The following is a 27,718-nucleotide window of genomic DNA, read 5'->3' as shown; positions in this document are numbered from 1 at the left end:
GGACACCCATGGAGGACCTGGGGAATCTTCGGTCCCAGGCTATCGCCTTCTGACCCAGCAACATCGTCTCTTTACCCCTAAGTGCTGAATAAATATTCTATTCCTCTGGGTGTCAAGAGACAACAAAGTTTGAAAAGCACTGTCCTAAAAGAGCCTGAGAACATCTCAGAGGAGACTTGAAAGTTTGGAGAAGCTCAATATAACAACCTGAAGGGTTTTGCAGAGGGTCCTGGGTGTTGAAGAGCATCTGGGGAAAGCATGTGTGCTCAGGAGTCTGGGACAGATTAGAATTCTTTGAGAGTGGGGGCAGGGCGGGTCTCAGAGGCAGGTCCTCTAGGTAGAGTTGTACAGTTATTCACTGCACAGTAGTGGCTGAGGGAGTTGATACAGCCTACACTCCACTCACAAGGCAAAGAAGAAAAGGGAGCCTTTTGCTAATTCACACCCTGTTACACCATTTGTTAATTCACATCCCTGTAGAGCAGGGGTGGTGGGGTCTGAGGGATTCTATACAGTTTTTGAAGATACAAGATATGTTGGGGCCATGTGGGGTGCCCAGGGTTTTGGAGCAAAATCTGGGGAGGGGGAGTCCTAAGGGTGCTCACAGTCCATCCAGACAGTCCACAGGCTGCTTCAGGCGGTTTCCCTGGCGCAGGTAGTCATAAATCTCGCTGTTCTCCACTCCTGGATATGGGGTTTGGCCCCGAGTGGCAATTTCCCACATTGTCACCCCAAAGGACCACTGTGGAGGGGAGAGGGGAGAGAATTAGAGTGTCCCTCCTTTATAGAGAGACCCCAGCACATATTTATGTGCACATAGCTTTTTTTGTGGGTACACCACAGCTATTCACAGAATCAGTGTACACAAGTACACACTCATAGAGGTATCTTTTGCGCACACACAGACACACTCAACCATGTACACATTTACACACTTAATGGACACATGGCCTCATGTGCCACACTCCATACCTTGGCTATACACACCTATATATACTTACCAGTTCTCCTAACCTAAACTGTCCACATGTCCCATATAGAACCTGCCACTAGGCACACGTGGGCCTATACATAGCCTCAGCATGTCCATACCACTATCCTTAGTCACCCACCATACCACACCATGGGGACAGGCCCCTGTGAGCCCAGGCACAGTGGGAGATGATCGGGCCACACCCTCCACTGTTCCCTTCTCCTGTCAGAGGTGCACCTACCACATCGCTCTTGCTGGTATAGACGCGGTCAGCCAGGCTCTCAATGGCGATCCACTTGACTGGCATCTTGGCAATGCGTCCCTGGCGGTAGTAGTCCCCATTGTAGATCTTCTTGGAGAGCCCAAAGTCTGCCACACACACAGACATGTTCTCGTTCAGCCTGCCAGGAAGCAGGGGAGGGACAGGGTCACGACATTGGCTCCCTCCACCAGGACGCCTACCCTGACTCTCAGACCTGTCTCTATCTCTCACCCTGGCTGCCTGTTTGGGGGTAGAAGTCTGTCGTCCCTCCTTCCCCCCTTTGTGGAGGGAGCTGTGTTACATGTTCTTTCCTCCATGGCCTTCTCAGCTTAGGCTTTTTGCCAGACCCTAAAGTCTTTCCTAAGCTTCTTGGGTTTGATTCACTGATTTAAAAAAAGCAGCAACAAAATCCAGCCTGACCTGTGGTGGTGCAGTGGGTAAAGCATCGACCTGGAATGCTGAGGTTGCTGTTTCGAAACCCTGGGCTTACCTGGTGAAGGCACATATGGGAGTTGATGCTTCCTGCTCCTCCCCCCCTTCTCTCTTTCTTTTTCTCTCTTCTCTAAAGTGAATAAATAAAGTCTTAAAAACATTTGTTTTCTTTCTTTTTTTTTTTTTTTTTGGACAGAGACAGAGAGTCAGATAGGGACAGACAGACAGGATGGGTGAGAGATGAGAAGCATCAATTCATCCTTGTGGCAACTTAGTTGTTCATTGATTGCTTTCTCGTAAGTGCCGTGACCGGGGGGCTACAGCAGACTGACTGACCCCTTGCTCGAACCTGCGACCTTGGGCTCAAGCTGGCGACCTCAGGGTCTCAAACCTGGGTCCTCTGAGTCCCAGTCTGATGCTCTATCCACCTGGTCAGGCTTTCTTTCTTTCTTTCTTTCTTTCTTTCTTTCTTTTTCTTTCTTTCTTTCTTTCTTTCTTTCTTTCTTTCTTTCTTTCTTTCTTTCTTTCTTTCTTTCTTTCTTTCTTTTTTTCTTTCTTTCTTTTTTAGAGAGAGAGAGAGAGAGAGAAAACAGCTGACAGACAGAAAGGGAGAGAGATGAGAAGCATCAATTTTTTGTTGCAGCACCTTAGTTGTTCATTGATTGCTTTATTAAATGTGCCTTGACCAGGGAGCTCCAGCTGAGCCAGTGACTCCTTGCTCAAGCCAACAACCTTGGGCTCAAGCCAGCAACCTTGAGGTCATAACTATGATCTCATGCTCAAGCCAGCGACCCCATGCTGATGAGCCCACGCTCAAGCCGGCGACCTTGGGATTTCGAACCTGGTCCTCAGCATTCCAGGCTGATGCTCTATCCACTGTGTCATTGCCTGGTCAGGTCCTCTTTTTCTTTTTTAACAAGTTTTTCCATTGATTTGAGATAGAGGAAGGCGGAGAGTAGAGAGGGAGGGGGGAAGGGAGAGAGAGAAAGAAGCATCAATTTGTTGTTCCACTTAGTTGTTTCATTTAATTGTGTACTTATTGATTGCTTCTCGTACATGCCCTGACTAGAGATCAAACCTGTGACTTTGGTGTGCTGGAATGACACTTTATCCATTGAACCACCCAGCCAGGGCTAAAAACTGTTTGTTTGTTTGTTTGTTTGTTTATTTATTTATTTTTAGAGAGAGAGAAAGATAGATAGACAGACAAATAGGAAGGGAGAGAGATGAGAAGCATCAATTCGTCATTGTGGCACTTTAGTTGTTTTCTCATATGTGCCTTGTCCAGGGGGCTCCAGCAGAGCCAGTGATCTCTTGCTCAAGCCAGTGACCATGGGGTCATGTCTGTGATCCCATGCCCAAGCCAGATGAAGCTGCGCTTAAGTTGGCAATCCTGGGGTTTTGAATCTGAGTCCTCAGAATTCTAAGCCGATACTCTATCCACTGTGCCACCACCTGGTCAGGCTCAGACTATTTTTCTTGATGTATAATATATATATACAGAAACATGCACAAATCTTAAGTGAGCAGCTCACTGACTTTTCACAAACACACCCATGGCAACAGCAACCAGATTAAGAAACAGAATGCTGTGGGACATTTATACTAGGAACATTACACAGCAAAGAAAAAGAACAAACTAGTGACACACACACACACACACACACACACACACACACACGATATGGGCTAATATCAAAAACATCATGCTGAGTGAAAGAAACCAGACGCCAAGGAGTACAGACTGCATGATGTCATTTATACGGCATTTAAGAACAAGTGACAGAAGTTGATGTGACAAAGGTTCAGAAGAGTGATTATCCCTTTTATTCTTAGGAAAAGGTACTGGGAGCATTAAGGAAACTGCTGGGGTCAGAAATGTTCTTTATGTTGACACAATGGTGGTTGTCTACATGGGTCTAAAGAAATATAAACATTCATTGAGCTCACACATAAGATGTGCATATTTCAGTGTATGTAAAATATACATAATTTTTTTGAAGAAGGAAACTTTAGTGCAAATAAGTTAATTGTGGACATTAATTTTTTTAAGTATGGAAAAGAAACATATTACCAGTCCTCCCTTCTTGTAACTAGCCTTCCAAGGTTAACCATGAGCTTCACTTCTAACAGTATGGATTGCTTTTCCTTGTCTTTGTGCTTTATATATGGTAAATAGAATATTCCAGATTCTTGCATCTGAGTTTCTAGGATTCTTTTTTTTTTTTTTAAGAATTGATGGTTTCTAGCTTTGGGCAATGACCAATTAGAAGAGACCCTGGAGGCCCTTGATATCCCAGGAGTTAAACTTTAACTGCTGGGCCCAGGGGAGGTTAAGAGGGTCATGGCAGGGGGGTGGAGAGGGATGGTGGTCAGGCATCTAAGCTGATGGCTATGGAGCGTGTGGGAGGCGTAGGGTAGTGACCAACTGCCAACATGGTAAGGAAATAGTTCAATATTTTAACTTAACCTAAAAATGACAGGTGCATAACAATTAATTTCCACTCTGATTTTCAGTGTCAGTGTTACCTTGGGGGCTAGACTAGAATCAACCCAAGTTACAGATATAAAGGAATTTAATTTTGATTGAGTCTATTCAAGCTTTTAGATCTACTTTTCATTAACAGGAAATACAGGGAACAGAGGAACAAGGCAAATGCCATGATAAAGAAGCAGATATATCATATATACAGGACATCCTACAAGAAACTGGATGGGTCTCTTCCAAAAGAATATACCAAAATATACCATTAAAATATTAAAAGGTGGTGGTGGGGAGGAGATTATGCTAGATTAAAAGAGACCAAAAGGGCATAACAACCAAATGCAATGTGGAAACCTTGAAGAGGGCCTGGTTCAGGGGGAAAAATAGCCCTAAAGACATTTCAGGAGGCAATTGGAAGAATTTGAATATGAATTGGATATTAGATTATGTTACAGAATTATTGATAACCTTCTTAGGTGTGATAATAGAATTATGACTCTCTAGGCATAACTCCTTATTCTTTGGAAACATCTACTGAAGATTCAGGGAAGAAATGTCACCAATTTGACAACTTAATATTAAATGGTTGAGGTGGTGAGAGAGAAGACAGAGAAGAGGAGAAAGATGGGAAAATTTCAACAAGGAGGGTGTAGGGTGTTCGCTGTACAATTCTTTCAACTTTTCTGTAGGATTGGAATTTTTCAAAATAAAAAGTGTAGGGGAATAAAAAAATTTCCATATTTCTGAGAGTTGTGAACATTTTACACATTTAATAGAAGATTCTGATTCACACACACACACACACACACACACACACACACACACATCCATTGATGGGCCCGTCTAATCTCCTTACCCAGTATGACCCCTCCCCAAGGGCAGACCCAGGCAAGACACTCAGCAGGGAGGGGGACAGAATTGAGGTTTAAATGTCACCACCCTAATTGGTCACCTCTACCACTCTATTCACCTCATGCTGCCCACTGAGTCCACCTTCTTGCCTCTTTTCTCTCCACATTCTTTTTTTTTTTTTTTTTCTTTTTCATTTTTCTGAAGCTGGAAACAGGGAGAGACAGACAGACTCCCGCATGCGCCTGACCGGGATCCACCCGGCACACCCACCATGGGGCGACGCTCTGCCCACCAGGGGGCGATGCTCTGCCCATCCTGGGCGTCGCCATGTTGCGACCAGAGCCACTCTAGCGCCTGAGGCAGAGGCCACAGAGCCATCCCCAGCACCCGGGCCATCTTTGCTCCAATGGAGCCTTGGCTGCGGGAGAGGAAGAGAGAGACAGAGAGGAAAGTGTGGCGGAGGGATGGAGAAGCAAATGGCACTTCTCCTGTGTGCCCTGGCCGGGAATCGAACCCGGGTCCTCCGCACGCTAGGCTCCACATTCTTTAAATCTCAATTCATGACCCACCTCCTCCAGGAAGCCTCCCCCAGCCTCCTTGCTGACCTCTCTATCCCAGTCTTGAGTTCTGACCTGTGTGAGGTGAATGTGTGTGTCTAGCTCCTCCTTCCATCTTGGGAAGGAAGGAAGGAAGGAAGGAAGGAAGGAAGGAAGGAAGGAAGGAAGGAAGGAAGGGAGGGAGGGAGGGAGGGAGGGAGGAAGGAAGGAAGGAAGGAAGGAAGGAAGGAAGGAAGGAAGGAAGGAAGGGGCTTCCTTAAGGGGCTGGTTTTGTTCCTGGATGGCTCAGCACTCACATGCAGTTCCTGGCAGCCAGATCCCGATGTATGAATCTCTTGGTACTCAAATACTCCATGCCACTGGCAATGTCTGCCATGAACTTCACCAGCATCTGAGTGGGCAGGAACTGGGGGCCAGGGCAGGAGGGAGTGGAGTAGAGGTCAGTAGAGTCTCCGAGATCCATCTCTCCTCCCTTTCTTCTTCCCTGCCTGTGTATGTTTAGCTCTGCCCTGTAATGGTTTCCCATGGCTCCAAGAATTAAATACAACCCTTTCCAACAAGGCCCTTAATAAAATCCTGTCCTGGCTTCCTCTGTGACTTAACTCCTACTGTTCTTGCCCTCTGCATAACGCTCCTTCCAGGGAACTCTTTTCTGGTTTTCAGACAAGTCATGCTTGTTCCTATCTCCGAGACTTTGCCCATGCTGTTCCCAGATCTCCCCACCTCCCACCAACTAGCTCCTCCTTCAAGGTCACCTCCTTAGTGAGACTTCCTGGTCCATCCAAACTAATTGCCTGCCTTCCTACTATTCATCCTACTCTATAATTCCTTCCTAGCACTCAAATTATCTTCCTGTTTATTTGTTAACTTATTTATTGCTGGTTCCCCCACTGGCAGAGAGCTCCATGAGAGCCAGTTCATGGTCACCACAGTCTTCCTAGTGTCTGAGTAGTGCCAGGTACCGAGTAGATGCTCAATCAATACTTATAAATTGGACAATTAAATGCCCCTCACCACTGGCTGGTCACCAAGCCGAGAATAGAGGAGGAAGCTGTGGAGGTCTCCATGTTTCATGAAAGGTAAGATGACCACAGGTGCCGGGAAGCCTTCTAGTTCGGAACCCTGGAAACAGACGCCTGAGCCGCCCCCACGCCAGGCAGCCTTGTCACTCCAGTTGGACAGAAAGGAAAGCCATCCCTTCTCCCAGCTCTGTCTGTACCTCTCCCTCAAATCTGGCCTCCAAATTGTTGTGGGGGTTTGCAAAGACCAAGCTTCAGAGAAGCCATTTCCAGCACTATTTTCAGGGACGTTTCCATAGCTCTCCTGGGACCTTAGCTATGTCTGGGAAAGGTCAGAGGTCACATTCCAAACTGAGGGAGAGAAGGAGGGGGTAGTTTACTGACTCTGAGGGAGTTTAGAACAGGGAGCCTGGAGGTTTGATCTTCCCAGTGCCAGACGGGTCTTCCCTCTAGTGTTGCTTCCACAAAGTCTGTAGCCCCCCTAAATCAGCCGCTCCTCACCAATGAGCCTCATGACATTTGGGTGGTCAAATTCTTTCATGCAGACAGCCTCACTCAGGAAATCCTCCAGCTCCGACCTTGTGCAGATGGCAACTTGGGGGAGAGAGGGAGGGGGGTAAGAAGGAGGGGATGGGAGGAGAAAGGGGTGGAAGGAGTATTCCCCTTCCTTCTTCTCTTTTTCATCATTATCATCATCATCATCTTCTTCTTCTTCTCCACCAAACATGATTGCTAAGTGCCAGGTACTATACTCAGCGCTTTACATATATTAACTCATTTAATCCTCTGGGATGTTCCTATTTTTTTCCACATTTTAATTTTTTTCTTTTTTATAGATTGATTTTAGTGAGAGAGGAAGAGGGAGAGAGAGAGACTGGAACATTAATCTATTCCTGTATGTGCCCTGACCAGGGATCGAACCGGCAACCTCTGCACCAACGACGCTCTAACCAACCAAGCTATATGGCCAGAACTATTTTCTCCATTTTAAAGGTGGGGAAACCAAGGCATAGAATGTTTAAGCAACCTGTCTGAGTGCACACACAGCTTGCAAGGGGAATAGGGGGAATTCAATGTCAGGCTCTTGGTCCATGTGCACACACTACAATAGACTGTGTCCCAGAATATTTCCAACAGCCATGGGATCCATATGATTTTTCCTGTTTTACAGCTCAGTACACTAGCTCATAGAAGCAAAGTGACTTGCCCAAGGCTGCACAGCTGGGATTGAAATCCAGTTTGAGAATATTACCTGGTACATAGGGAAGTGCTTAAAAATAAATGAGTGAGTGAGGGATAACTATAACCCAAGCTCTTAGCCCCTGTGATTCAGAACGGATTGTTCCTCCTTCACCTCCAGCTCCAGCCTGAACCTCTATGCTTTTTCTCTGTGTGGAAAGCATTTCCTGCCATGGACTTCCTGTGCTGTGTGACCCTGAACTGGCTCTCACCTTCTCTGATGTGTAAATAATAGGGTCACATTAACTGCATGTACTGTGTTCCATCCCCAGCAATAAGTGCTTTGCCTCACAGCATCCTAGGAGGTAGGGCCATTACGATCATTTTTTTCCACATGAGGAATGGGAGGCTCAGAGAGGGATAGTCACTTGCCTGAGATAACACAGCTGGTAAATGATGACTCTAGGTGTACCTCATTTCAGACCTTTCCTACTCTGCTAACTACATTTCCCAGCCCTGGCTGGGTGGCTCAGTTGGTTACAGCATTGTCCTGATACACCAAGGTTGTGGGTTTGATCCCCAGTCATGGCATATACAAAAACCTACCAATGAGCGCATGGATAGGTGGAACAACAGATCTCTTTCTCTCTTTCTAAACAAAACCTACATTTCTGGTCTCACTTTCCTATTGGTTTTCTGTTGGAGTTTGCCAAAGGGAAACTGGCGGGTGGGCAGGAGGAGGGAAGCCAGGGTATTTCACCCTGTCTATTATTTCTTAGTATTGGGCTGGTGGTGGCTGTGTCTCCTTTGTATTTTAAGCTCCCACAAGGTTGCCCCTAATTCTGTGATTCCCAACTCCTACCAGGTGCCCCTGGCCATGGGCTCTGGAAACACCACTTCCTCCCTCCACCGGAAACACCACTCCCTCCCTCCACCCTTCAGGCTGAGAGGTGTTGTTAATCTCCAGGTTGCCTCACTGCTTCCAGGTGTTCCTTCAGTCCTTCCTACACCTTTGAAGTAATCTTTCCATATTAAATTTCTTCCGTAGAAGTACCTGATATGGACTTTATTCCCTGCCTGGAAACACTGAGATTCTGTGGTAGGGCTAACTTGCTGTAAACATTTATGCTCTTCTGCCTCCCTAGCGGCATAGGGAAGGGCTCTAGGCTAGGGGGTGAGGGTCCCACATGCGTGCATATGCATGCACAGACTCACTCTTCATTGTCTTCACAGCCACCTTGAGGATGGAATCATCCTGATTGAGCTGGCCCTCCATCACAGCTCCGAACTCTCCTGTAGGGGACCAGAGGGAGACGCTGACCTCAGCGGAGCCAGTGGGGATTGCATTCTTGTGGTTGGGTGGGTGTAGGGAAGTGAAGGACTCTGTGGTTCAGGGATGTGTATGTACGCTAAGGGGGACTCACCTTCTCCCAGGGTCTTCCCCAGGGCCACCTTATGCCGGTCCACCATCACATCCCGCAGCTTCTCCTTCAGCTCTTCGCTGATACCCAGGCTGTTCACTGCATGGGGGTGGAGGCATACAGAGCCATGGAGCCGGGCTGACATTCAGGCGACGCTCACCAGTAGGCATATACCCGTTATTAAAATACTGAAATACTTCTGCATTTATTTAAAACTAGCTACTGCCTTGAGTACCCCCCACACACCCTTGCTCCTCCCCTAGACCCCCTGAATCTTCCTCATGGTGGCCAGCTAAAGGATTGGAGCCTGTCATATAACCTCACACCAGAGGGCAGCACCCTGCCATACCAGTTGTTAAAGATATTTATTAATGTTTTATTGAGGTATATAATCTGAAATAAATTACAAGTGAGCAGCTTGATGAATTTTCACAAAACAACACAACCGTATAACTAGCACCCAGATCAAGAACAGATCATGACCACTTGACTAGTGAACAGAGCATAGATCTAGGATGCTGAGGACCCAGGTTCAAAACCCCAAGGTCTCTGGCTTAAGCGCAGAGTCACTGGCTTGAGTGTGGGATCATAGACATTCCATGGTTGCTGGTTTGAGCCCAAAGGTTGCTGGCCTAAAGCCCAAGGTTGCTGGCTTGAGCAAGGGGTCACTGGCTTAGCGGAGCCCCTCGGTCAAGGCACATACGAGAAAGCAATCAATAAACAATTAAGATGCTGCAACAAGTTGATGCTTCTCGTCTCTCTCTCTGCTTGTCTGTCCCTCTTTCTCTCTCTCTCACTAAAAAAACAAAAACAAAAAACCCCGACCATCTGAACATGACCTGTCATCTCACGGTGGCCACTTTCTTGACTTCTCTTACCACAGATTACCCTTCTCTGTTTGGGTTTGTTAGTAACATGGAATCACACATTATGTTCTCTTTTGTGCTGGCTTCTTTCACTCTACAAGATGTTTATGAGACAGTTGTTGTGAAGCCGTATGTAGCTGTAATGTATTCATTTTCATTGCTGTATAGAAACAGTTCCCAAATTTATTGGCCTTAGGACCCTTTACATTCTTAAAATTACAGAGAACTGTAAAGAGGTCTTGTTTAGAGACTAAGAGACATTGACAAGAGTGTGGTGGTTACGGGGGGGGGGGGGAGAGAAGGGGGAGGGGGAGGGGCACAAAGAAAACTAGATAGAAGGTGACGGAGGACAATCTGACTTTGGGTGATGGGTATGCAACATAATTGATCGACAAGATAACCTGGACATGTTTTCTTTGAACATATGTACCCTGATTTATTGATGTCACCCTAGTAAAATAAAAAAAAAGAGGTCTTGTTTATATGGTTTATATATATAGATATTTACTGTATTCAAAATAAAAACAAATAGATTTTTAAAACACAAGAATATATAAGCACACAGTCCATCAACCAACAGAGTGATGACATCATACATTAGGAAGCTTCTGGACAACTCTATTGAATCCTTGTAAGAGGATGAGAGTGTAAAAGGGCAAAAGTGTCTTGGTATTATTATGAAAATAGTTTTGACCTCACAGACTCCCTGCAAAGATCTCGGGGACCTCCAGGGACTGGATCACACTTTGAGAATTGCCGTCGCATATTATTCCATTAGATCATTGTGGCTTGCTCGTTTCCTCTTCATTCTCCTCTTAAATTAATGGCTGTTCCAGATCCTTCTAATATCTCCCTGGGGCCTGGAAGCCTTCTCACTGAGTGCTAGGAAGAGACCTAACTCTGTGTCGTTGATGATTTTTTTCCCCTTGGATTTAAGTTTTCCCAAATGGAAAGATGAAGAGATTTGACTGGATGGCCTCTGAGGTCCCTGGATGGACCTTGAGAACATAATAATAAGTGAAATAAGTGAATCAGAAAAAGCTAAGAGGCCCTGGCCAGTTGGCTCAGTGGTAGAGCGTTGTCCTGGTGTGCAGGAGTCCTGGGTTCGATTCCTGGCCAGGGCACACAGGAGAAGCGCCCATCTGCTTCTCCACCCCTCCCCCTCTCCTTCCTCTCTGTCTCACTCTTCCCCTCCCGCAGCCAAGGCTCCATTGGAACAAAGTTGGCCCGAGTGCTGAGGATGGCTCTGTGGCCTCTGCCTCAGGCGCAAGAATGGCTCTGGTTGCAACAGAGCGACGCCCCAGATGGGCAGAGCATCGCCCCCTGGTGGGCATGCCGGGTGGATCCTGGTCGGGCGCATATGGGAGTCTGTCTGACTGCTTCCCCATTTCCAACTTCAGAAAAATACAAAAAAAAAAAATAAATAAATAAATAAAAGAAAAAGCTAAGAATAATATCTAGGATTTTACACATAGGTGGGATATAAAACTGAGACACAAGGACATAGATAAAAGTGAAGTGGTTAACAGGGAGAGCCTATAATTTTTTAGGTCAAGATCTATTCTACCTCTAACATTCTATAATTCCAAGAGACAGTAAAGTTGATGGACTTCAGAGCAAAACTGCTTGGCTTAAAATCTCAGCTCTACAGATGACAAGATGTGTGGCCTTGAGAAAGTTTCTTAACCTCTCTATGCCACAGTTTCCTCATCTGTGAAGTGTGTGTGTGAAGGGATAACACACCTACCTTACTGGATTGCTTGGAGGGTTAAATTAAGTGACATGTGTAGAGTATTTAGAACAGTCACTTAGGAGGTACTAAACTCAACTGTTATTATAAGCATCATAATTATATCATCATCATCATCATCAACAACAACATATTGTTCTAAGATCCTATGGCTCTGAGGTTTAGTCTTCCAATATTTATTTTGTTTAAAATTCTATTATTCTAAGGTTCTATGTGATTCCACAATTCTGACGTTCTTTGGTTTGTGGTTCTAACATCCTAGTATGCCAAGACTTTCAGAAACTTTTGGTTCGTGCATCTACAGAAGCTTAAATCTCTATAACCATTATCCCCAAACCAGGGCAGGGAGGCATGGCGTTCACTTACAGGTGGCTTCAGTGGTCCGACGACTGTAGGACTTGCGAACACGGTACCTGACCACCAACTCACCCCTCTCCACTGTTGGTTCAAACACCTCTCTGGAGGGAATGGGGGGGAGGTGAGGACGGGGCAGAGCCATGAGGAACCCCTCCTTCCACCAGCATTGAAAGCAAGCACCATCCTAAGCCCAAGCCCTGCCTGCCCTCTCCTCTAGCATTTGCTGAACATGTCTTGGACTGCTACCTTCTTCCTTCCATTCATTCTTCATTTCCCCAGACCCTTGCTTTCATTCTAGTTCTTGGTAATATCTCCTTCTGCACCAGCCTTTTCATTGTCTCCCTGCCTCCAGGTTCTCCATTCTAGTCCACATGAGCCTCCCTACTCACAGAGTTCTAACTCACCCATAGCGGGTCTCCTTCTTCCGCCGGTGGACAAGAAACAGGGCCAAGATGAAGACACAGGCAGCGGCCACAACTGCTCCCAGCAGTACATACCACCAGGGCCATGAGAAGGAGGGGGTTGGAGGTTCACTCACTGTCAGGGGCATGGGGGACAGGTCATGGCTGAGGCCCTGGGTCCATCTCCCTGGGACCCAAGGGGGTGATGTTGGAGGAAGGTGAACATATTTGATGAGGTCTGTGATAGGTGCACTTACATAGCTGGGGAGATTGAGCTGATCTGGTCAGGGCATGCAATGAATGCGATATGAGAGAGCACTAGAGTGGGACTATGAAACATGTAGGGTGGGTGAAGTAAGAGTGGGATGGACAATTGAGTGTGGAAGGATTGTGGGAGGGGAGTGAGAAACTTGTGTGGAATGGGTTATAATAATGCAAGGAGGGCTGGATGAACATGGGATAGGTATGAGCAAATCACATGTAGTGTAGTGTAGGAGTGTGTGATATGTGTGATAATTGTGCAAGGAGGGAGAACTGGGTGTAGAAAAACAGGCAAGTAGGGGAGAGAAAGCATGCAGTGTAGGATGGATGCATGAGGCAGGTGCAATAAACACGCAAGAACTGTGAAGTTCTTAGGATAAATGACCAGGAATATTTTTGAGGAGTATATGATGACTACAGAACATTTTACATAGCAAGGATAAAGTAAAATAAATGTGCAAAAGGGTGTAGTGTGCAAAGGAGTGTGTAGAGATGAATGTTAAAGGAATTGTGGGTATGTGAGTAAGAAGTATTCAAAGAGCTAGATACAAGGAGTGATTAACTTTGGTGTGAGAAGAGTGTGCAACAAGCATGTAAAAATGTAGGAAGGATAGATGAGGAACAGGGGATTAATGGAAAGGGTGTGCAGAAAGGGTGGCAGTGCATGTGTAAGAAATGGAGAACAGGCATGTGCTGAGTATACCAGGAGTTTGGGGTCAGCATGTGTGCAGACAGTGGGACTGGGCTAGGATTGCCTAGTGGTGAGGGAGAAACATGTAAGGAGTGTTGGATAAGTATTCAAGGAGAGATAGTATGGACTGAAAGTTTTTCAGTGTTTACAATGTGGGATGTATAGGGAGTGTGTAAAAAATGTGTAGAGTTTGTGAATGAGAAGTGTGGGCATGTATTGGGTTTGGAAGACATATATGAGGAATGAAGGATTATAATTGGGTGAAGAGGAAAAGAAAGTGGGTTAGTGTGAAAAGGCTATGCAAAAAAATGCAAGAAGGCATGTAAGAAATATTTAAGGATAGTGAGATGAGTTATAAGAGGTGCACTATAATAGTATTAGGAGGGTGCAATGGGTGTAAGAGAAATATTTGAGAATTGTTGAGAAATACTTGAGAGGGAAGAATGTGAGAGGGGTAATTCATCTGTTGGTTCGTCCATCCATCTATCCATCCATCCATCCATCCACTTATCAGCCCATCATTCACTGAGCACCTATAGTACACTGTTATTTCAAGCACCTCTATTAAAGACTACAAACCCAAGAAATAGAGGATTAGAGTGATGAGTTTGAGGAACATAAAAGGGATGGGAAAAGAGCATGTATGTTGAGATGGGGTCCTCACTGGTTGTTGAGGGAAGGTAGGGAGAAAAGAGGGTACAAAAGCCCTTACCCAGGTGGTGCATTGGCTGTCTTTGCCCTGTGAGGAGAAAGGACAGAGGGAGGACATGCTCAGGAAGGGCAAGACTGGTGTAACAAGGGTGAAGAAGTGAGACTCAGTAAGGTTCTGGGTAGGAATAAAGCCCAGATTGCAGTAACACTGAAAGTTGCAGAAAACAAGTCAGGGCATCTGGTAAAGACAAGGTCCTGTGGGTAGGCTGAAGAGGGTTGACATGGCTTAAGAGTTACCTTGGCGCCAAGGTTCCAGAGGTACAGGGAGGCTCCAGGGTCCATCCCCAGAGGCGGTGTAGGCTGCCACGCTCACTGTCAAGTTGGGCACAGTCCTGTCCTCCCGCAGCTCCAAGGTCACCTCTTGCTTTAGCCCTATGTCCATTAGCACCTAGGACATCCACACTTGGCATCAGGGTAGAGCCCCGGTTCCTAATTCTTAAGCTTTCAACCTTATCCTCAACTCCCCAAACTTATGGAAACCTTCTCTTTGTCTCTAGTTGCTTCTCCCTTTCCTCTTCCTATCCTTTCATCCTCACTTGCTTCATCTTCATTCTCCATCCCTGTGCTCACTAAAATATCAGCTCCACCAGGACAGGACTTGTCTCATTCACTTCCATGTCCTCAAGTCCTACAACAGAACATGGTACACAGTACTTTTGTTGAAGAATTGAATTCTCATCTTTCACTCCCATTTCTCCCTCCCTTTCTAAATTCCACCCTCTTTCCCATCCCATCTTTCCTTCCCAGGGATGCTGTTTGTTCACATAATACCTTTTTGAAAATAAGAAAACGCACCCTTTCCCCAAGATGCTATACAACTGTCTGCTGTAAAATTGTCATAGTAAAATACATATCTACTGAAAGGCTTTTAAAATAAGTTGTAAATTGCCATTGCCTGACCCTCCCCTGGATCCCTTTAACCTCTCCACAATGTGCTCTCCTATGCAGAGTATAATCATGCACTACCCAACCTGCACAATTGTCTATGGCTGCTCTGTCATCTTCTCCTTATTTCCCTCCTTCCTAGTTCCACCATCCCACCCCAGTCAGCGGCACCTACCTCAGGGGTGTCCTGGCCTCGATAGGCCAGCCGGTACCCTAACAGAGTGCCTTGCAAGGGTGCCATTGGCTCCTGCCAACGCACGAGGGCTTGGCTCCCATTCCGCATGGCGCTAACGTTCTCGGGGGGACCCAGGGGCACTGGAGGACAGGGAAGAGGGGAAGCTGGCACCCCTACCTCTTTTTGACCCCCTTGCCCCGAGGAAGTGGAGGCAGGGTGCAAAGAGCATGCACGTGGGCAACTCCTACAGGCCTCCCAGGAGCAGAAGCATAGGGATGAAGTCCAGGTAGAGTGGGGACTGAAGCAAAAGGAGATGGAATCCATGTGGGGTAAATGGGTGAGAGGAAATGCTGGGGGTGACACTGATGTGAGCAAGGTCCAGGGAGGCCGTGGGCAATGTCTCCCCCCACCAGCCTCTTCTTACCTCCCTCTGGTGTCTCCACAGGAAGCCAGTGGGTCCAGGGCGAGGGGCCCTGGTTACTGGCACATGCCACCCGAATGTGATAAGGGCTGTGAGGACGGAGGCTGCCTAGTCGTAGTTGGTGAGGAGGAATGGCTGCTTGCAAGGTGAGGGGTTCCTCTGGGGGTTCTGGCTCTTCCAGCCTGATGCCCACCCCATCATCTGACAGCACAGCCTGGGGAGAGGAAAAGGGCATGAGGATATGATCACACGAACAGTCAGACAATGCTCAATGGTGGTGGTCCTCGTTATTACAGCAAGGATGTGTGTGTGCGTGTGTGTGTGTATGGTAGTTTCATTCTAGTGCTCCATGGGCACCTGCATCTGCAAAGCGAGGAGACCACTCAGCTGCACGATGTGGCTCTGTCATCACTTGCAACAGCCACCTCTGGCGAGATGTTTCCTCTCTGAGCCTCAGTTTCCTTATCTGTAAAATGGGGTAGAACAATGGCTCCTTACTTAGCAAAGTTGACTGAAATGAGGCACCTAAGGGTTTAGAAGAGTGCTAGTATGTATTGTTTGCTGTTATTAGTATTTTGTGCGCGTGTGTGAGATGCAACAAGTGTCCAACTCCGCACCCTCTGCATAGCAGCACAGGCTGGCACATCCAAGTGGTCCCCAAGAACAGCACAGTCAGGATGGCAGGGCCACAGCTGGGGGATATACCTGTGTAGCATGTAAACTGGATCACACATCACAACAACAGTTATTTCTTGAGTGCTAACTATGTGCCAAGCACCCTGTCAAGCACATGCTTGGATGAACTCAGTGACTTCTTAAAACCGCCCTGTGGTTTTTTCTATTCCCATTTTACAGGTGAAGAAAAAGAAGCCCAGAGTGGTTTAACCACTTGCCCAAAGTCACACAGCCCCCATATGTGAAGATACTACCCCCAGGACTGGGGAGGAGGCGGGTAGATGGTGGGTAGCAGGATGGGGGGAGGCTGTTCCCATGCCTGCTCTTTGACCCACAGTTGCAGATGAGAAGAGGAACCTCTGCTGGGACAAAGGGGACAAGGATGCAGACAGTCAGCCTCCCCATGCCCACTCCCACTTCTCTTTTCCTTGGGATGCCTGTGACCCTCCCATCTGAACGCTTCGGCCCCAGCCATGCGCAGCGGGAAGTGAGATCTGCAGAGGGAAGAGGACACACTTCTGCTTTCCTGAGGACACTGGACGGGTATGGGTGGGAGTACAGCTGATGCCTGACCTGACATTTGAGGTCTCCCAGATTGGCCCGGCATCTGGGATTGAATCAGTTTCCTCCTCATTAGCCACACTGGGGAGGGCTGGTCACTCTTCCCCCCTCCCCCTTCCCCGGTCCTCAGTTCCTTACCTTGAAAATAGGAAGATGAACAGTCACTACTGTCTAGGTTAAAATAACAAGTGAATGAGGTTGTGCCCAGGGCACGTAAATGGTAAGAAAGACAACTGTTGTTTAAACAAACACTGGCTCTAAAGGGTCTCAGAGGAGAAAAGGAGCCTCGTTTGGATCTCATGGGACAAGGGTTTGAACCATACCTCTGCCACTTCCTGCCTGTGACCTTGTACAAGTTGTTCTGAGCCTTAGTTTCTTCATCTGAAAAATGGGTATAAACCTAGACCATCTTCATAAACATACAAGGTGATATGTTTAAAGCCATAAAACAAGGCTCAACACATGGTTGATACTCAATGAAAGTTGGCCGTTATTAATTATCGTCATCTCCCATTATGGGCACTTTCTCACCAACTTCCAAATCATAGAGAACTTCAGGCAAGAACTGGACCTTGTATTCAGACATATTTGTTCTTCTTATCCTAGAGGAGGAACAACTTGGGTGCAGAAGGCTGAGTCTGGCCCATCTTAGCTGTCAAGTAGTCTTCAGCAAAAATTCCCTGGTCTGACTGGCCCTCAGCCAGGCAATTGGCAATAATGAAGACCTAGTGGTGACTGAGATGGCCTGGCCCTGCCCTTCCAGAGCTCACAGTAGAGAGACAGATTCACCCTCAGACAATGACAACACGTAGTGGTCAGGGGTGGGAGAAGCAGGGTTGAGGATACCCAGTGGGATCAGAGATGGTTCTGGGTCTTGCTGTCTTAGAGTTCCCATTCTGGCTAGAGTCAACATCACTAATACTTTAAAAAACTGAAAAGAGCTAATAGTTTATTACATGTTTCTTATGTTCCAGATACTATTTTAAGTTTGTTATTTGAATTTATTCATTGAATTCTCATCAACAAGCCTTTAAGGTAGGTACTACCATTAAGCCCATTTTACAGATAAAAAAACTGAGACTCAGAGAGGTCAAGTCATCTGTCTAAGCTCATGCAACTAGCAGCTCACGGAGTGAATATTTGAACATAGGACATCTGGCTTAACCTGAGGCTCTACTGCCTTTCAACACACTAATCAGTGGGAAGGGCTGGTTACCCAGGGAGAGGCTGAGGGCTTGTGGGTATGTGTGGAAGGGAGACTGAGATTGGGGTTAGCAAAGTCTGAGTCTCACCTGTAGGGTGCAGTGGGTGAGGGGGTAGATACCGCTCAGGCCAGGGGTCCAAGCCACCTCCAGCTCCGTGGGCTGGCTGGAAACCAAGCGGAGGTCATGGGGCCGCTGTGGGAGCACTGTGGAGATGAGGAGAAGAACTGACTACGGGGCCTTTGCCCCAAACTCCCCACCCTGCCTTCTACCCCAGCGTTGACCTTTGACCCCAGTCCCACATCTTCTGACACCCAGCACCCCAGCTCCCTTTTCTGTCACCTGTGATGATGGCCGTGCGGGATGTGGTGACCCCCTTGGCATTATGGGCTTCACAGGAGAAAGTAGATGTCTTGTTCAGACCTGGGGAATCATAAGAGGGTGAGGTCCAGGGCCAAAGGGGAAAAAAGGGGTTCTTGGGCCATGCTGGGCCACCCCTTAACATGCCTTGCCTGACAGGGTCAGTCCAGCCCACGGGGGCACCTACTTAAAGAGAGACTATCTGGGAAGGGGAGGCAATGCATTGGGAATACAGGCCTCCATCAATAACACAAGGACAGGCCTGAGGCCTCAGCCCTAACACCCCAACACATAGGTACACATACATGCAGACACACAGGTAGACTTATACACACACACAGACCCATATACATATACACACGCATAGACACATACAGAAACACAAACTCATATACACAGACACACAGACACACATAATTATGCACACACAAAGATACACATACATATTCATACATATAGACACACTTAGAAACACATTCACACACCAAGACACACATATTCATATATTTAAATAAATAAAAAATATTATGTACTATTAATGTTAAAGTCTATATATGCATAGACCAATAGATACAGAGTTATATACAGGCATACACGGACACATATATACTTATAGATAAACTCAAGATACCTAGACTAATGCACACAGTTATACCCATGGACACATAAAGAAACTCACTCACATACAGAAACATACCTATTCATAGCTAGACATGCAGACACATACACAGACAAGTACACTCACATAGATGCAGAAACAGAGACACACAATAGACACACACCTAAGAAAACAGGCTCTAGTGGGTGTGTGAAAATGTAGAGGTCTTTGTTTCTAAGCCCCATTCCCACCAACCCCATTCCCCCTCACTCACTCACACACTCACACACTCACTCCACTTGGCTCTGGTCACACAGCCTCCTGGTGTTTCTGGGAAGCGCATGTTAGGCACATTTCCACCTAGAGAACTTTGTATTTCTTTCTTTTTTTTTTTTTACAGAGACAGAGAGAGAGAGAGAGTCAGAAAGAAGGATAGACAGGAACAGACAGACAGGAATGGAGAGATGAGAAGCATCAATCATTAGTTTTTCGTTGCGCGTTGCAACACCTTAGTTGTTCATTGATTGCTTTCTCATATGTGCCTTGACTGCAGGCCTTCAATAGACTGAGTAACCTCTTGTTCGAGCCAGTGACTTTGGGCTCAAGCTGGTGAGCTTTTTGCTCAAACCAGATGAGCCCGTGCTCAAGCTGGCGACCTCGGGGTCTCGAACCTGGGTCTTCCGCATCCCAGTCCGACGCTCTATCCACTGCGCCACCACCTGGTCAGATGAGAACTTTGTATTTGTTTTCTCTGCTTGGAGTGTCTTCCCATAGATGTTCAAGTGCCTTACTCCCCCTCCTTCACACATGTTACTCAGATCCCATCTTCTCAGTCATTCTGTCCCTGACCTCCTTGTTTAAAATGGGAAGCTACCACCCAGAGGTAGCTTTAATGGATTTAATGGTGGGCTCACCAGGTGTCTGCCCTGGGCCGTGACTTCTGAAGGGCCTCACAAAACCCCAACTTTACACTTTTTTCTAATGACACCAAGTTTGGTTTCATATGTGCAACTTTAACATTAATAGTACACAATATTTTTTATTTATTTAAAAATATGGTTAACATGTATTTTTTTTCCCTGTCTCTCTCTTTTTTTAAGGGGCCCAATATTTTCTTCTGTGTCCGGGGCCTCAACCAACCTTAATCTGCCTCTACTCCCACCATATCCAGCCTTTTTCCTGCTTTACTTCTTCTTTAAGATCTTTTCATCACAATGTACTTATATGTGACTTGTGTATCTGTTCACTGTCTGTCAACTCCACTACCATGTCAGCTCCTGTAGGGCAGGGATTTCTGTGTGTCTTGTCTCCTGTTGTATTTTCTGTGTCTAAGACGGCTTGGTACATGGCACATGCTCTAAAATGCTTGTCGAATGAGTGAGTGAATTTATGTGTATACATTTGTGTACTTATGAGCGTTTTTGGCTGTGTATACAGAAATGCGAACATGAGTAGTTCTGTGTGTGAGTTAATGTATGTGTCATGAATAACTGTTTTTAAGTGTCTGGGGTTGGATTGCCTCTCCTCTTTAGTGTGGTGATGGAGGGAACACAGGCAGACATACACACACAGAGGGTCACATATAAGTTCAGTGACAGAAGAAGCACAGACATAAACACACGCAGCCACACAATATGCACAAATGCACACAAACAGAAACAGACACGTGTGCGTACACACATGCACACACACACATACACACACCGTCTGGGTTGCAGGATGTAAGGAGGACCAAACCTTAAGTCTGCGTGTGTGACTGCAGTTTGTGCCTGTCTGTTTCTATGCCGGTCTGTTAGTGGCCCTGCGTGTGTCTGTGGATGTTGGGAGCTTGCGTGTGCCTCCTGTGTCTGTTCTGCGTTTGTGCGCTGGTGTTCCCAACACTACCTACACGCAGACACAAAGTTTCCTTTTCTTAGTCAGTAGAGGGAGTGGAAGGAGGGAAAGTCGCCTGGCCAAGTCAGCTGGCCAAGGCCAGGCCGGAAGGGGGGTGGGCAGGGAAGCTCCTTAGCTCTGCTGCTCAGGCGGCAGTTCCCAGCCAAGGTCAGGTGCCCGCCTGCCCGCAGCCGCAGCCCCCGCCGCCGCCCGCCGCCGCTGCTGCTGCTGCGGAGGGACAAGACGGCTCTGGTCAGGCAGGCAGCCGGCAAGGGCGGGAGCCTGCATTCCCTCCAGCCGATAGCACACGAGGGTCCACCAGGGTCACTGCGGGAGCTGGTGCTGCCCACCAGAGGAGCTCTGGAGCAGGGTGGGAGTTCTGGAGCCAGGTCCTGTTCCAACCACAGCATTCCTGCCCCGCATGAGTCACTGTGCGCCTTCCCCTTGCTCCCCCCTGCACTTCCGGCTGGCCTTGAGGGGCGAGGCCCAGGATCCCCTTTTCCAGGCTGGGCACTAGCCCATTGAGGAGGGGGACAGCAGAGATGAAGGGATTGGGGACCTCTTCCATCCAACCTGCTCTCCCTCTTGACTGGAGCAAGCCCTTTCCAGATGTGCTTCCCAGATGCACTGTCCACCTCCCCTCTGCTCCTGCTCCTCCCCCAACTCTGTGCTCTTTCCGAGGGAATAAGAGGGATGGAAGGAGAGAGCAGGCACGCCCTGAGTCAGATCAAGGGACAGACGCACACAAACGGACTGAAATTCCTTGACATAGCCCCCACCTCCTCCGCATTCAATGAATCACACTTAACACACACAGACCGTTAGCTGGCACAAAAACAGAAACGGCCACACTGGACAAGCTACACACAGGGCTAGTGCTGTGGCAAACACATAGTAACACAAATACACACTCAGTAACTTGTGTGTACACACATGGGCTGATGCACATAAATGAAGAGACACAAACACGAACATACAATCAAAGTTGCACACATTGAATACAACTACCTACCTAGCAAGACAATATTACCTAGACTGCAGCTGACAGACACACAAACTTCCCTGTGTGCACTTTCCTGAGGTGCACACACCAAGCAACAACCATACATTGAGGCTGCAGTGGACAAACAGATACACACCAGAACCTGGAGAAGGTAATGTGGACTCTCTTACACACAATCACAGCCAAGCAGCCAAACCTTCAAAACACAGCTGGACATACTCAGGATGTTTAAGACACATTCATTGAGGTGCAGACTGATACAAAAACACACACTTGCACAGACATGCAGGACTGCGGCAGACACACAAGAGGGGAGACAGGCACACAGGTGACACAGACACACATTTACACACTGGCTGCTAAGCACCCCATGTTCATCCACCAACAGGGCACTGGGGCCAGGCCAGGACACAGGGAGAACAGAAAGAAGCAGAAGGGTGTTGTTACTCCCTGGTGTGAATCACATACACACATACACACACATACACACACAGAGTCACATACCAACATGTCACCCTGTGACATATACAGAGACATCACAGACATCCATACACAGACATGCATACACACAGACAGCCATAGTCAGTGGCAATACACTGAAAAACGCAAGTTGTCCATTGACACGTTCTAACTCCACAAGGAAACAGAAGCCCACACTGAGACACACACACTCACAGGTGCAAAACTGAGCTGACATTGTCATCTCTATATAGAGGTATAGGAGATAGCCACTTCCATCTCTTACTCTGCCATTTCCCCCCACACCACACATATACACACTCTACCCTTACACAGAGCATCACAGCTAAGAACATACAAACACAAAGGACAGACACAGGTTGACACTGGTATACTTAGTCACACACATGCACACATACACATACACTCACAGCCCCTGACAAACTTATCGAGACATACTATAAAGACCCAAACACACAGTGGACAGATACCCAAGCTGACAGAAACATAACTATTCACACACACACACACACACACACACACACACACACACACACACACACACTGAGACAGCCGTATAAGTTGGCCTTGCTAAGACACACTCTCATACAAAGAAGTTGATGCTGACAGACACTGAGACACAGATCCAGAGAGACATGGATACACCCCTCCCTCACACACAGATCCACCCTCACAGCTGCACCACACACTGATATATGCACAAACTCTCTCCCACCTGTGGTCCCCCCCCCATTTCTTCTTCCTGGGATGGGGTGGGGAAACAAGCCTTCTCTCCCTCTACCCCCCTCTCTGGGGTCCTGCCAGGCTGATTCAGGCCCCAGAGCCACTGGCCTGAGTCAGCTCTCTGGGGCTGGCATGCTCACCACATCTTCCTCGCACACTCAGGGCCCCCGGAATGCTGGGAATTTGGGCACCTCCCTCCACCCTGGGAGACCCTCAGTCAGGAGTCCTTTCCCCATCCAAGAAGACGGTCCAGGAGCAGGTTGGGGGTGCCAGAAGCCGATACCTTACAGGGGTATTAGTGAGGAGAGGGACAGGACAACTCCCTGTGCCCATGGCTACCCAGAACTGCCACTGACAGCTGTGTGACCAAGCTAGGTCTTAGCCCATCTTGGGTTATCTCTGTCCCTCTCTGTCTCTGTTTTTCTCTCTGTCTCTTTCCAACTCTCACTCCCTGACTCCTACTTTCTCTCCCTCTCTTTGCTTCAGGTTCGGTCCCCACCGTGGGGCCCTTCAGTGACAGAGGTGTGCAAGTTGGGAGAGGAAGGCACTGTTGGTTCCAGTGCCCTGCTTGGGGTCGAGGACTGACAAAGGCCCATCAAACCTACGTGCACTTAGGCTATGGAACAGCTCAGAGGAAACCCAGCACACAGAGTTCCATTCAGAGACAAGCTGGGGTAGATGGAGAGAGAAAGAGCGGAGAGACAGAACGACACAGAGAAACAGAGAACGATGGAGAACAGAGACAGAAGGAATAGAGAAAGCGTACAGAGAGACGTGAGGAGAAAGACAGGTGCAAAGATGCAGAGACAGACACAGGGAGAGAAAGAGATAGACAGGTAAGGACAGAGGGACAGGCAGACACTCACACAGGGGCACGAAGGTCACTCTTGCTCCCTACTGCCATCTTGCCAAGGCCTCTTTGTTGAGTTGGCTGCATCCCTGGACTCACCTGGAACACGAAGTACGTGCTGGGGGGCATGGCCTGTCGCTGGAGTCAGGGGGACAGCATCCTGGAGCCAGAGGAGGTTCACAGGCTCTGGGGGCCCCTGGGCTCGACAGCTCAGGTTGAAGGGGGTGTTGGCGGTGACAGCCCTGTCCTCAGGCTCCTCCAGGAAGTAAGGCAAGCCTGGGGAGGGGGCAGAAGCAGAGACTAGGGTCTCCCTGCGCCCGCTCGGGTGTCTGACTCACTGCCAGGCTGCTGGAGGCTACAGAGTCTTTAACCCCTATGTCTGCCCCTCAGGCTTCTTCCCCAAGGACATGTGCTCCCAATATCTGCTTCCCCCAACCAATGTTGGGCCTCCAGCACATCTAAGCCCCTCATGTCTCTTTTCTAGAATATTTGACTTCTTATCCCATTTTACCAGCGAGGAAGGGAAGCCCCTGAGGATGGGGGAGAGGGTTAAGTCATGTCTCTGATTCCTTATCTGATCTCAGAATGTCCTACTCCAACCATGACTGGCCCCAGGATATATAACAATCCCCCCCAGGATGTTTTCCTCCCTAAGACATATAATCCCAATAACTTATGGACCCCAGCTTACTGATACCCCAAGATCTCTGACATTGCTAGGCTGTATGTCCCTGGGAGACATCATGCATCTTCCAGCACCATCTGACTTCTCAGGATACCTGACCTCCCATGACCTCTGAGCTTAGGGCTCACCCTCCAGGCCGATGTAACCAGGCTGGGACACAAAGGTCCTTCCTCCCAGGACCACCGCACACTGGTACCATCCCACGTCCGAGAGCTGCAGGGATGAGATCCTGACAGAGACAGAGGAGGGTCAGAAGCATTAGGGATCAAAGCTGAAGGAGTCATTAGAACTGAAAGAGGGAAGAAGGGGTCTGGACTGGAAACACGTAAGAGCTAAAAAGTGGACACTATTATTAACTCCTTTCACAGAAGAGGAAAGTGAAACCCAAGGCTACATCACATGCTCAAAGCCACACAGCCAAGCGAGTGGCCAAGTTGGAGTTTCAACCCAGGTAGAGCTCCTACTGGCGATTTTTCACCCACCATGTGATGCAGGTGGTGGGGGACAGAGGTCAGGAGGGATGTGGGGTGGCCGGTCAGGGAAAGCCTGGTCACCTGAGTTTGCTGACCACTTTCCAGTCATCCTGTTCATTTTCACCCAGGGGCACCTGGATCTGGGTGCTGTCCGCCAGCTCTAGGACCTGTCCATCTCGAAGCCAGGTCACCTCAGGGGGCTCCCCATGAACCAGAAGCTCACACTGAAGAGTCCCCATGAGTTCTCGAGCACCAGTGATATTCCCTGGGCTCCCCACAAAGGGGTCCACCTGTGCCTGTGAGCCTGCGGAGAGATAGGGAAGAGTCAACTGAGGAAATCCCACTTCCCTCCAACTCCTCAGTGCTATGCTCCCCGGCCTGCCTGTGGCTGCCAGGACCCTGCCAGGCTTTAAGCTGACATAGCTGTAGAGTGACCTCAGCAGGGGCTGGAGGGAGGAGGCTTTGAGGGGAGGACGGGAGCCTTCCCAGGGGACTGGGGTCCAGCCTCCATCCTTGTCCGGCTTCCATCCTTCATCGTTGGAATTAGGCCTGGGATCTGGCAGCCTCCCACGCCCTGGATTGCCTGGCAGGGCCAGCCCTTGCCCCTCACACCCCCCTTAGGGTCTCCAGAGACTTGACAGGTCAAGGTGGTGGACAAGAAAGGGTGGAGGAGAGAGAGAGAGAAAAAGAAAGAGGGAAGGAGAGACCGAGAGAGAAGCCAGAGAGAAGTTGAGCATGGGGAGACAGAGAAGAGGAGAGACCCAGAGAGAGACTAGAGATGAGCGATGAAGAGAGAAACCCCACGGGTAAAGGAGGGTATGTGTGGGGGAGACATAGAGGAGGAAGCGGACAGAGACATTGATAGAGGCACTTAGAGAATAGGGAGAGATAAAGACAGAGACTGGGAGAGAGAGAAAGAACGGGAAACCCACAGAGCTAGTGGAGTTGGAGCCTGAGACAGAGCCTCGGCCCCAGAGATGGAGCGGACAGACAGACAATGGTGGGGCAGGGACAAGTGTGTGTGTGTGTGTGTGTGTGTGTGTGTGTGTGTAGGGGTGACTGTGCTGAGGGTTTTCTCCCTCAGCTCCCGAGCCCTCCCCATCCCGCTGCCTGACTGAGTGCTCCTTTCTGGAACATTCCTTCCCTGGCAGCCCCCATCTCTGCTTCTCTCCCCAGAGCCCCCACCAAGTCCAGCCTCCACCTCCACCCTCAGGTTCTCCTGGGTGTCTGTCTCTCTGTGTGTTCATCGCTCTCTGTCTCTGACCCTTCTAGTTTCTGCTTCTTGTACCTCTGTTCCTCTCTCAGAGCCCCTTACTGTGCCCCCTGGTCTCTCTGGGTTTGTCTCTGTGCCTGTCTTTCTCTCTGTTGTCCACGAAAATCCCCTGAGCCAGCTCAGGACTCATTCCCATCACCTGCCGTCCGTCCCCCTACTCTCCCGCCTGCTCCAGCCCCTCCACGGGTGGTCCTGCCCCACAGGCTCCCATCACTCACCCTTGGGGGCCACACATCCCCAGAAGCACAGCGCCAACCAGCAGGCCAGTGGGACCCTGCCCATCCTCAGGGCACGGAGTGATCTCTGCCAAACTTTCCTCAGAAGTTGCTGGCACGCGGAGGGGGAGGGGGCAGGGCCGGGCTGTCCCCGGCCCTCCCCCCAGCTCCGGACGCCCCGGCTTTGGCACTGTCTGCCTGGCACAGGGAGGGCTTCTCTATGGCTCTGCTTGGTGGCCGCCTTCCCTGCTCCCCAACTCCTTCTCTCTCTCTCTCTCTCTCTCTCTCTTTCTCAGACCTCAGCAACCCTTTCCCCGCCCCTGGCTCCCCCTGCCTCTACCCACCCGGCTAGGAGCCGAGGGGGCCACAGGACTTCCAGGGGTTAACTTGGAGAGGAGAGAGAGGACCAGCCCTGTCTTAAAGGGACCCCGGAGGGAAGCTGAGAAGGGGAAGGGGCCCTGGTGGCTTTGCTCCTTAGCCTGGGCCAGTGAGGCAGAAAGGCTGTGCGTCTCTCTACCGAGCTCTGGGCTCTGGCGCCGTGGGCTCTCCTGGGCTCTTTTGGTGTCCAGTAAACATTCTTCCAGAACTCCACTCCCTTCTCTCCCTTCTCAGCGTCTGAGATGCCCCCTCCCCGGCCTCCACCCCCAGCCCAGCCCCAGCCAGGCACTCCTCTCACTCTCAGCTCCTCCTCCTCTGACAAGGACACAGAAGCGCGGGCTCGCTCACACACACACACACACACACACACACACACACACACACACACACACACACACAGAGATGTCATCGACAGACAGAGGCCGGGACAGGAGGAGACACGCAGTGGCACGCTGCCAGCCCACGGGACATCGCTGAGAAGACAAGCCTGAACAGGAACTCCGTTCCTAGAGAAACTTCAGAAACCAGAAACAGGAGCACACCAGCTGGGTGGGCATCCCTCAGGTACACTCAGGGGGATGTGAAGCTTCATGCAAAAAAGACCCCCTTGGGGGCACAGAAACAGGACCCCAGGGTGTCCTGTGGAAGTATCCCAGGTGGGTGTCTGAAGAG

The 27,718-nt window shown here is 48.8% G+C and overlaps 1 protein-coding gene across 2 annotated transcripts in view; it reads right to left on the bottom strand.

Annotated features, from left to right (window-relative positions):
- AXL (AXL receptor tyrosine kinase) overlaps positions 1 to 27,289 on the bottom strand; it is a 31,381-nt gene extending 4,092 nt beyond the window's left edge. The window contains exons 1-19 of one of the 2 annotated variants that reach the window (XM_066349975.1): positions 26,672 to 27,289; positions 25,262 to 25,484; positions 24,836 to 24,936; positions 24,122 to 24,298; positions 18,479 to 18,559; positions 18,227 to 18,342; positions 15,702 to 15,912; positions 15,278 to 15,417; positions 14,455 to 14,605; positions 14,219 to 14,245; positions 12,558 to 12,690; positions 12,163 to 12,254; positions 9,184 to 9,279; positions 8,975 to 9,052; positions 7,082 to 7,174; positions 6,576 to 6,697; positions 5,858 to 5,967; positions 1,215 to 1,374; positions 606 to 742 (exon numbers count right to left, since the gene is read on the bottom strand). In XM_066349975.1, the coding sequence (XP_066206072.1) occupies positions 606 to 742; positions 1,215 to 1,374; positions 5,858 to 5,967; positions 6,576 to 6,697; positions 7,082 to 7,174; positions 8,975 to 9,052; positions 9,184 to 9,279; positions 12,163 to 12,254; positions 12,558 to 12,690; positions 14,219 to 14,245; positions 14,455 to 14,605; positions 15,278 to 15,417; positions 15,702 to 15,912; positions 18,227 to 18,342; positions 18,479 to 18,559; positions 24,122 to 24,298; positions 24,836 to 24,936; positions 25,262 to 25,484; positions 26,672 to 26,735 (2,312 nt within the window). In that variant the 5' untranslated portion in view covers positions 26,736 to 27,289. The remainder of the gene's footprint in view (positions 1 to 605; positions 743 to 1,214; positions 1,375 to 5,857; positions 5,968 to 6,575; positions 6,698 to 7,081; positions 7,175 to 8,974; positions 9,053 to 9,183; positions 9,280 to 12,162; positions 12,255 to 12,557; positions 12,691 to 14,218; positions 14,246 to 14,454; positions 14,606 to 15,277; positions 15,418 to 15,701; positions 15,913 to 18,226; positions 18,343 to 18,478; positions 18,560 to 24,121; positions 24,299 to 24,835; positions 24,937 to 25,261; positions 25,485 to 26,671) is intronic. The other variant, XM_066349976.1, reaches the window with a different exon arrangement.
- Between the last annotated feature and the right edge of the window lie 429 nt (positions 27,290 to 27,718).

The sequence above is a fragment of the Saccopteryx leptura genome, chromosome 9 (assembly GCF_036850995.1).
Source record: "Saccopteryx leptura isolate mSacLep1 chromosome 9, mSacLep1_pri_phased_curated, whole genome shotgun sequence".
Taxonomy (NCBI): Eukaryota; Metazoa; Chordata; class Mammalia; order Chiroptera; family Emballonuridae; genus Saccopteryx; species Saccopteryx leptura.
The sequence above is the reverse complement of the archived record's forward strand: the minus strand, read 5'-3'. Positions and strand labels throughout refer to the sequence as shown.